The sequence below is a fragment of the Etheostoma spectabile genome, chromosome 16, assembly GCF_008692095.1.
Source record: "Etheostoma spectabile isolate EspeVRDwgs_2016 chromosome 16, UIUC_Espe_1.0, whole genome shotgun sequence".
Lineage (NCBI taxonomy): Eukaryota > Metazoa > Chordata > Actinopteri > Perciformes > Percidae > Etheostoma > Etheostoma spectabile.
Window position 1 is genome coordinate 2,232,406 of NC_045748.1, and position 10,581 is coordinate 2,242,986.

The following is a 10,581-nucleotide window of genomic DNA, read 5'->3' on the forward strand; positions in this document are numbered from 1 at the left end:
ATGAAAGCTCAGATGAGCCGATCTGGAATCTTGCCCGTTATGAGGTCATGAGGAGCAAGGTTACCTCCCCTTTCTCTGCTTTAACCTCTCAGAGAATTGGGCCCACCCATGAGAGAGAGACATCATGGCTTTCAAACAAGCAAAGTGGTAGTTGGTCAAGGCCACACCCCCACCCTTCACCTTATCCCCCTTCTTTCCTTCTCAAAAGCTACAGACTCAGAAATGGCATGTCCTATGGAAAGCTCATTGTGGGACTGGCTCTAATGGCTATAATTCTTCACCAATGCTGAATTTTGAAAAAGAGAATTCAGATACGGTATTAGGGGACCACTAAGTTCTATATAAAAGAGACTTCAGATACGGTATTAGGGGACCACTAAGGTCTATATAAAAGAGACTTCAGATACGGTATTAGGGGACCACTAAGATCTATATAAAAGAGACTTCAGATACGGTATTAGGGGACCACTAAGGTCTATATAAAAGCATCCAAAAACCATGACAAATGTCATGGGATCTTTATAAACTGATGATACCAGTAACATTAAAGTGATAGAGAATTTTCTTTTTTTAAATAATCCTTTTGCATGTTATGCATTTATTTTCATCAGACACCAAAGGGGAGAGGATAGCCAAACTATCCAACCCTTTGATGGTATCTCGGCACACTGAACTGAACATGGATTGTAGCTGATGCGGTGGGGGGCCAATCAATTGCATTAAATCAAAGAAGACTTGTGGTGATTGGTTACTTGCAAAACCATACAAATACTCCTTATTTTAGATCTGGATACAGAAAGGATCAAATGCAGGAATCAATTGACTGGAGACGTTTTGATACTATTTGGTAATAGGTTATTTCAGCCGATACCTTTTTAAGCCAGTGTTTCTCAAATGGGGGTACTTTGGAGTGCTGCAGGGGTTACGTGAACATTTTTGAAAAAATGCTACTTTAAAAATATGTCATGCATAATTCCTAAAATAAATATACTATAATAATTAATTAATTAAGTGATGGATTCTAAACATTTGAAATGTAGCATTTAAAGCATTTACTTGGCTTAAAGGAGGAACATTATTGACAAAAGTTTGAAAAACACTGCTTTTAGGTATGGAATACCCATACCAAGCCTTATTCAGTAACACAGGTTGATGTTGATATCAAGGGAAAAAGAAAAAAATAGCGTGTAGAAATTTTTGTGTCTGTTACAGTACATGAGTCATCTGACCTGAATGGTAATTATCCTTGAATGTGTTACTGTGAGTCGTCCCACAAACACATCGTCAGTGGGCATGTGTAACCTGTTATAAGGTGTTACAGCCCGGTAGAGCCCTCGTGTTTCCCCTCTGCTCTCTCTGTAAATGTAAGAATGCATAAAATGAGTGGATACTCCTCTTCATAATCTAACTGAAATGAAATAAATATTCCTTAACCTTTATCTGCATACAGCAGTGAGTAACTCGCAGGGGAAAAAGAAAAACAAAAAAAACCCTCCTACGCTGTTGATGCACGGAGAGCCTGTTTGACTCCACTAGAATAGGAATGCTGAATTGCCTCTCGCTGTTATTTTGAAGCAGCTCGTTTGCACTTTACATATTAGGGAATTCCCGTGTGCTTTTTCTCCAGGTCTCTGAAGTCGCGAGTGAAGATCATGGTAGATGGAACTCTACTCATCTCCAGTCTCATCCCTGAGGATTCTGGGAACTACACCTGCATGCCGAGCAACGGCCTGCTGACCCCGCCCACCGCCTCTGCCAACCTCACAGTGATGCGTACGTTTCTGTGTGTAGTCTGTAGTTGAGACACCATATGCTTACAATACAATACACACAAGACATTATGGTTCAAAAATTAACTCTACAAAGCAAAGGGATTTTTTATGGTTTATTAGCACTAAAACATAGGTACTGTATTATCTAATTACATATTAGAATATGCATCACTGCAGCAAAGTGAAACGTTAAACCAGTTGCTCTTTAACTTGAGTTAACTCAATTGTCGTTACAACGGAAAAAATACTACAAATAAATTCCGAGTGTACCATAAGCAAAGATCAACCGGTACCCTTACGCTGGGTTTCCATCATAGACTGTTAATATTAATAATAATATTTTAATTAATAATATATCAATAATATATAGTCCATGGTTTCCACGGGCAGCTGAAATAATGGCAGAGCGGAGCGATTCAATTCCTTCCCTATTAGGACAGTGGTATGAGCAAAAGTGCCTTGATGCTCACCGCTATCCCAAAATTGACTCCAACATATTCTCTTGTGTAAACACACATGATATTTTTAAAATTCTGAGCAAACCAAAAGATTGGTTTCCTAAAGATTACTTTATGAGACGTCTCTGTTTGACTACGTGGATAGCATAGCTTGCTTGGCAGAGAGTTGCTGAAGCAATTGGTATTCATGGTGAGTTTTTAATAACGTTATATTTGTATTTTTTAGTACACACATTGTAGCAATGACAACTAGCTAGCTGGTTGCTAGCAATACAAAAACATTTTTGTACTAAACTAAATGCAACCTTTTAAGCAGCAAAATGTGTGACCTGGAGTAGAATTCGTACCAAATAGTTTGTCACAGGCCTTATAGAAACTGAGAAATATCAACACCAACAACAAATTGTTAGCAAAGCGTTCATGGCATCATGTTGTTTTCCGCTTGGAATCCCATGGTTGCAACTCCAAGACAGAGTTGCAGTTGTAAAACTGGGTGAAAACCCAGCGTTAGAGTGCCATAGCGTACCATTCGAAAGTCAAAAGTTGTCTTAACCTTCTTCCAGAAGGCTTTTCCTCAAAGAGGACTGAGATTGATTGTTGAGAATCATCTCCATAATGTCAGAGCTTTCTTAATAGAGCTGAACGTTATAGATTAAAGAAAGAGAGGCCATGCTGAAACCAATGCATTAGTGATGATAGTTAAAGACTGCATTTAAAATCCAAATGAAGTCTTTAACTATCATTTCTAATGCATTGGTTTCAGCTGTAGTCATGGTAATGGTAACGGAATCTTAACTGACATAGAGAACCTTTCCACACTTCCTCATCTGATGTGTAAAACTGAACCATAGGTTCAATAAAAATCCAACGTTTATTTTATTTCTTCAAGGAATATTGTTGGTGAGCCCGCTTTAATCATCATTTTGTAAACATTGCCATTGCTTTGCCATTTAAGTCAACAGAAAAGGTCGTGGCAAAAACTATGTATGTAACCTATGTACATTAAGAATTACAGGTAGGTCTATATTCAGATTTAATTGACATACATACATTATAAATTTATATATATGTATACAGTGTATATTTGTATATACATGTGTGTAAGTGTGTGTGTGTGTATATATATATATATATATATATATATACAGTATATATATACAGTGTGTGTGTGTGTGTGTATAATGCTGGAACAGCTACAGAAAACATGAATACATGAGATGAAGTTATTAAGTTGGTAATCAGTGTATTAAACAACACGTCAATCCCTTTGGAAGTGACAGCAGCAGGTTCCTCAACATGCGTTTTTAAATCCTGGTGGTCTTATCATGGATTTGTCCCTCGTGGATTACAACAAAACAATCAGTCCTTCAAATGAATCAGAAGTTAGGGATCGTGGTGAAGTTTATTCGCACCAGTGCTTCCCATAATATGAAACCGTGATCTGTATCTAGTTATTACAAAGTAAACTACTCACATTCTTTTCTTCTGCTCAGACCCAGCCCAGGCTCTTCCAATGCCCCAGAAAACGTACCTTCCCACAGGTATGGAGGGTGTGGTCGCCTGCCCAGCCGCAGCTCAGCCTCCACTGCTCCGTGTGGATTGGACAAAAGATGGAGAACCACTTGACCTGTCCATGGTAATAAAAATGATGGAGACACAGTTTCCACAACAGTGCCTGACCTTTACCGTGTGCTCAAACTCAGATTTCTGTCCCTGTTTTTTTGTCTGGCCAACACTACTCTATTTATTGATTCATGTTACTGCAAACATCGCAGGGACCCGGCAGGCTGAATCTATTTATTTTCATTTAGCAGAGAAATGTCAGACACTGCTGCTGACTACACGCATCTACTGTATGAGCCAGCCGTCAGCAGCTCATCATGCAAAAGCTTTTCTAACAATCGGCCCACTCAACATGCCTACGGAACAGCAAAGCAACTATTTTCTTGCTACTACGGTGTGAAGACCGAGGTAGACGTTGTGAAATATTTCCCCAGGCATTTTAATGGGACGTTTCCTGTGTCCACTGATTCCTTTTCCAATTGGATCATCATTCCACCACATATATCTTAAAGGACAGGGATGGGGTGTGCAATCTTAAAAGCTTTTGAAGCAATCCCCAAGGAACTCCTTACTGCCCCTTGCTCTCATTTCTTTCTTTTTTTTCCATTTCCACTTCAATCTGCTGTTCACCCCGTTTGAGAGATGAGTATAGGAACCGTTTTATAGATGGGGGCAGAGGGTGGGACTTCTCAATAGTTGACCACGTCTTTTACATCGCAAAACCATATTTGAATTTTGAACCTTTTTGTTTCAAAATTTTAAACATTTCATTTTAAACCATTATCCATGTTTTGCATGTAAATAAAAAAAAAAAAAAAAAATCCAACCACTTTCTCCTCCTTCACATGCTGAGTTGAACCCCCCCACCCCCTCGACACTTTGACCTGAGCGATGGACATGTTGTTGGATGAGTCGCACCACAGGAAATGTGAGGCCTTCCTGTAGTGCGGGACACAGGCACAGGAGTCAGGCTGTTATTCTGCCAATTATTCCAATTCCATGCTGGATGTCACAAGCTCGGTAATACTTCCTCACGGACTCATTCTCGGGAGGATAATAGCAGTTTTGACTTCATTAAATGGAGTGGGAACCTTTTGCACAGTCAAAGCCCCACACATGCCTTCTGCTGTGGCTCACTGGGGAAAAGAACGACTCGAAATTGTAACTGCTTTTAATGCACATGCTTCACAAAGTGATTTTGAAAGCTCTTCAGAGCATTTATGTTACGCCTGTAGTGATTCACCTAAGAAATGATGATCAAGGCAAAAGCCCCAAGAAGTTGTTTTTAATTCCAACAGAAGCACACTTTATCTTTTACATGAACTTTTGATATGATCTCCAAAAGCTTTGAAAACATTATTAAATAATTATAATAATTTAGAGGAGTGGGGGACTTAACCACTTTATTCAATTTCAATTCAATTTTATTTATAATATTAAATCATAACAAAAGTTATCTCGAGACACTTTACAAACGGAGTAGATCTAGACCACACTCTATAGTTTATAAAGCCCCAAAAATTCTAGTAATTCTCCCAAGAGCAAGCAATTAGTGCGACAGTGGTGAAGAAAAACTCCCTTTTAGGAAGGAACCTTGGACAGACCAAAGCTCTTGGTAGGCGGTGTCTGACGGTTGGGGGTGTCATACACAGTGGCAATAATAATCATAATAAAGATTACGGAACAGATGTCTACAAATGGTAGTCGTAGTAGTTCATGTCATAGCTCTCTAAGGAGCTCATGCTGGACCTGGCTTTGGAGTTGTTATAAAGTTCCTGCCTTTTAATCTTTAAGCTCTCTGCAGTTTTCTAACTACGTGCTTGTTCCTTTTTATTGTAGCTGTCAGAGGGGCGTGAGCATTTGTGCCTTTCTTTCAGTATCCAGGATGGACGTTGACGCCAGAGGGCTCTTTGTTGATGACCACAGTCAATGACGACACGGCAGGGATTTATACGTGTACGCCATACAACCGCTACGGCAGCATGGGTTCATCGGAGCCAACGGACGTAATTCTACAGGTTAGTGTGCACCATAGGCCCTTTGTCTCACTCAGTGGAGAGTAACTGTACAATCCACAACGTTATTAAAAATACATTCTTTAAAATTGATTTTACGTGTGTGAAAAATGGACTCAGGGCTTACACATGCCCTGTGGCTGGGAGGAATGTCTAACACACTACATTTGGAAAGACTGATACTATACTGAAGATAAAGGAGATGTGTTAGATAAGATATGGGACCCCGTACAGAGATTCTTTAAAGTGCATTCTGCTTTGTAATCTCTCACTGTGTATATATTTATATATGGGTGTTTGTGTACTTTTTCTTGCACTCTTCGATGTCCACTTCTTTTCCTTTTGAAAATAAATCTTTTTTGTTATTTAATTTTCGATCCATTTTTGACCAAATCGGTTTGTTTTTGTAATATTTTTTTACTCTTTTTTTTCACAAAGCAATAAACATATTAAAAAAATACTTAAAGTAGCTACGAGGTACTTTTAAAAGTTTCTGTTTCATTTTCCATCTGATGATCATAAATTACCTGTAACAGCAAATGAGACAATCTAAGAAAAGAACTTTATTTTTATGTAGTTTTTATTGATCCCTTTTCCCGGGTCCGATTTTCCCACAAAGTCACAGATAAATGCAGATGCAAGTGACAATAAAGGCAACCTTTAACCTTTTCTTGCATCATGCCCAGGAAGCTCCAAAACTGCCAGTGAACCTGTCCTTCTAGTTCTGCTAAACTGTCCATCTACACCACCGTGCGTGCATTTTAATTAGCCTCAACTGCATCTGTCCAAGCAAATTAAAAAACTTCCCAGAAACGACATTTCATTGACCTTTTCCCTCCGACGTGTGAGCCCTCTGGCATTAATAGAAGTCAACTCCTAGTCACTGCAGTGGCTCCACTGTTGGGGAGTTAATTGTGCGGCTAATCCTTTTGTAATTAAGATAATCTTGTCCAAAGCGGCAGTAATCCAGTCTTAAAATCCATTGTTGCCATTGCTGCAATCTCTTTGATTCTGCTATATTGCTTTGGAAATTCACAGGACCCCCCATCACTCAGCATCGCTCCGGAGACGCAGTACAAACAGGAAGCTGGGAGGACCTTGCTCATCCCTTGTCAAGGAAACAAGGACCCCACAGTTAAAGTGACCTGGAGCAAGGTAAATTACCCAGTATAGCCTATTCAATAATAAAGTATAAGCATTCCTGTTTAATTCATTTGTGTGCCACATTTGCTTATATTTTGTCTCTGTTGTACTAAGGTTGTCCTGTTTCATTATTCAAAACCTTGGGGAAAACATCTGTAAAATGGGTTATAATTTCTACGGTATTCATAGATGTTTACACATTAAACATACTTAAAAGACAGGAAAATAAACAAAATATATTTTACATGGTCATTTGGTAGTTGTTTAGTTATCTCTTGGTATGAACCACACATACAGTACGTAAAAGAAATTATGAGTATTTCTCAAAATTCTCTTCCTGTGAAATGTTAAAGTATATTTTGTTAATTACTTATGCTGCATTTAGAGGCGTAACCTATTAAATTTGATTTAGGGTGACGAGCTATACACCATTACCCAGTGGGTTGTAGTAGCTAGCACAGTAATATCATGTAGGAGGTGGTTGTCAAGAATGTTGATTTCCAATGGAGCGTGTTTGAGGTAGGAGACTTAAAAGGAGGTGTGGATGGACGCCAATAGTCCTCTACAGCTCTGGGATTTGATTATATCCCTCTTGTAATTATACCCTGCTTACATATTCCATTTCATTTAGAAATACAGCACATGGCGGAAGTTAAAGTCACTCTAGTCTGTTTCCTTCACGTTCCACTTCCGGGGTTGCTCCGGTGCCACAGGAAATTCGGCCGGATGCATGTAGTAGCCAGACCCTCCTCCGCTCCGCAGCGTGTAGATGGTCTGGCAGAGCAAAACTAAAGTGGCTCCGACTGCCATTTCACTATAACTTTAAGGACACCAAGGCCGGAAGTGCTGCCGTCTAGTGGTTGAAACATGCTCTGTACACTACCTGCGCTCTGCAGCATTGCACAATGGGATAATAAATGTGGTCAGAAGTGCAACCTTTCAACCCATAGAGATCAGTGCATCAGTGCTATTCCTCCATACAGATTTAGTGAGGAGTTGCTCTGGAAGTCAGCAGATTCATATCCCATTTTAGCATGGACACACCCACTTCCTGAATAAAAAAAAAGTGCTTTCAAATCCAGGCACACAGACAATGAAAGCAGATGCAGTTGATGGTAAAACAAAGGGATGAAGTGATGCATACTGTGTAATTTACATACTCAAATTCAGTTTTTAATGTACTTATTATTTCATTTTACATCCAATCTACAGAGCCAAGAAAGGAAAAAAACAAGATCACTGTCCTAATACAGGACATTGTCAGATTTAACCTGATAACGATAAATGTAATAAACCATTTTTTGAATCTAAAATGAATAGTATTTCCTCACTTGTGTTGACTCTTATCTGATCTGTTTGTTGTTGCAGCTTTTTTTAAGTTAAATTGTGATACTCGGTAAATATGAGTAAATCAAGATAGCCACTGTGTTAGGAATTTGAATTACTTTTCTCTCTACATCAGGTGTATATAGACTGTACTATATATGTAGACAGATGCAGAGAGTTTTGTTCTGTTCCATCCCAACCCGAGTCTGAGAGAGTTGTAGTTACCGTGCCCGACCTGAACCCGACAGGATTGAATTTCAGTTTTTTATGTCCAAACTGACCCGAGCCCAACGCCATTAATGTAAGCTCCAGCACGGAGTTTGTCTCAAATGAATATTCAGCTGCTGAAGTAGCCTATGTGTTGGGTTCATGCGTTGTCACTTAGTCTAGCCCAACACAGATTTGGTCCAAAATGCGAGAGCTGGTAGATGTGAGCACTTAGAATATGGCGTTATATTTGTACCTCATTCCTGAGCGAGCAATTGTATAGTTGAGCACAGAGAAATACATTTTGCATGCACGTACATTACATTTTGAAGAGCAATTATACACATGCAAATAGAATTTTGTTTGAGAAAACAAAAATCTGTTCTGTGCTTAATAAGTGTATTTGCATGTTTGCTATTATCCATATTAGTGTGCAATATTAACCACTGTCACGCATTTTACTCATATGCCCTCTCACAAACTCTTGGTCAGTGCGCATGTTAGGGCTGCTCGATATGACCTAAAAGTAAAATCACGATTAATTGCACATTTTATCTCGATAACAAAACATGAATAATAAGCATATTTTTTTGGGCACAAGTTGCTCAGTTGACTTGCACTCTGTGGTTGAGTTATGCCCCATTAACGTTTTTTTTAATTTGTCTGACTGGTCCGGGCGAAGTCACGTGACTACACACACGGTAGAACGTTTTAAGGAGAAAGTATGCCTCAACATCAACAGGTATAAATCATCGTAATTATCGTCATGGGAAAAATACTTCTAACAGCTTCCGATTTTCGATGTCGATAAATTTCCGATCTCTCAACATCGCCACCTGCACAACCATCTCGCACAACCTGCCACTGCATTACAATGTGCCACAAAACCAACATATCAGGGAGTTAAAGGTGGTCGCTGATTGGCAGATTGTCTCCAATTAGTTTGCCAGTAGCAGGAAACACTAATCTACAGTGGAACAGTGAGTATTTACAGCCTAAAGTAACCTATGTGTTACGTTCATGGACTGTCATGTAGCCTAAATCAGTGGTTCCCAAACCTTTTCACGTCAAGGACCCCTAAACTAACACAAATTAGACCACGGACCTCGATTTGAGGAATTGGCCTGTTTTTAGAAACCAAAATTACAAAAACAAAAACATTTCATTTACACATTGAAGATAAGCTTACTATAGGTAAGGTAGCAGCTATGGTAGCCATACAGCTTAAAGATTGACTGTGCCTTCCACATATGTTTAGCATTAAAATAGGATGTATTAATAATATATTAATATCCATTTATTTTCAACAATCCAGCCCAGTTTTAACATAGTAGTAGTTCCGTCTCTGTTTCAGTTAAGGGGTTCTTGGCCCAAAAAGAGATTCATGTAATCTAATGTGTAAATGGTCTTTTTGTTCTTGGTAGGTTGACTTGGCTCGTCGCACGTCTTACTCCATAGAAGTCAACGGTTCTCTGCTCCTGCAGCCTCTCACTAAGGACCACCAGGGGGCGTGGGAGTGCAGTGCTACTAACCGCGTGGCCTCGGTGAAAGCCAGCACACAAGTCTTTGTCCTGGGTGAGTGCAACCAGATGGATTCCTGTCTGAAGAATTCCGTATCTAAAGTCCCATTACGTGAGCGGTTAGTGTTCTTTACACTTGTGTAAACCTCTATTAAACCAAGCATAGGCCGCAAGCCTGTGCCTCCACTCCGCCTCCAACAAATAAATGCGGTACATCTAGAGATGGCCTCTAAACTTTAGCGGTATCAGGTAGTTGAAGTGCTGGCAGATATCCATCAACTCCTCTCCGTTGCCTCCAATACAGGAACCAGTCCCCATGCGGCAACCTCTCTGTCCGTCTCTCCAGGGGTGAAGCAGGCCAACATTTCCTGGGAGCCAGGCTTTGATGGAGGATCAGCACAGACATTTTCAGTTTGGTGGGTGTAAAGCCTCCCACTTTCTTCTCGGGCTGTAACCATGGCAGCCATCCATTGCACTGGTATTACTCTATTGATCTCGAGGATGAGGAATTCATTTATCTGTTATCACCTCTTGGCAGCTACAATGAAAACGTTGCAACAGAGCATAGCTTTATAAT

At 39.7% G+C, this 10,581-nt stretch overlaps 1 protein-coding gene across 1 annotated transcript in view; it reads left to right on the top strand.

Annotated features, from left to right (window-relative positions):
- LOC116704700 (protein turtle homolog A) overlaps positions 1-10,581 on the top strand; it is an 85,070-nt gene that overhangs the window by 68,945 nt on the left and 5,544 nt on the right. Inside the window, exons 8-13 of the mRNA XM_032540317.1 lie at positions 1,628-1,773; positions 3,724-3,866; positions 5,671-5,811; positions 6,847-6,963; positions 9,909-10,059; positions 10,309-10,420. Coding sequence (XP_032396208.1) covers positions 1,628-1,773; positions 3,724-3,866; positions 5,671-5,811; positions 6,847-6,963; positions 9,909-10,059; positions 10,309-10,420 — 810 coding nt within the window. The remainder of the gene's footprint in view (positions 1-1,627; positions 1,774-3,723; positions 3,867-5,670; positions 5,812-6,846; positions 6,964-9,908; positions 10,060-10,308; positions 10,421-10,581) is intronic.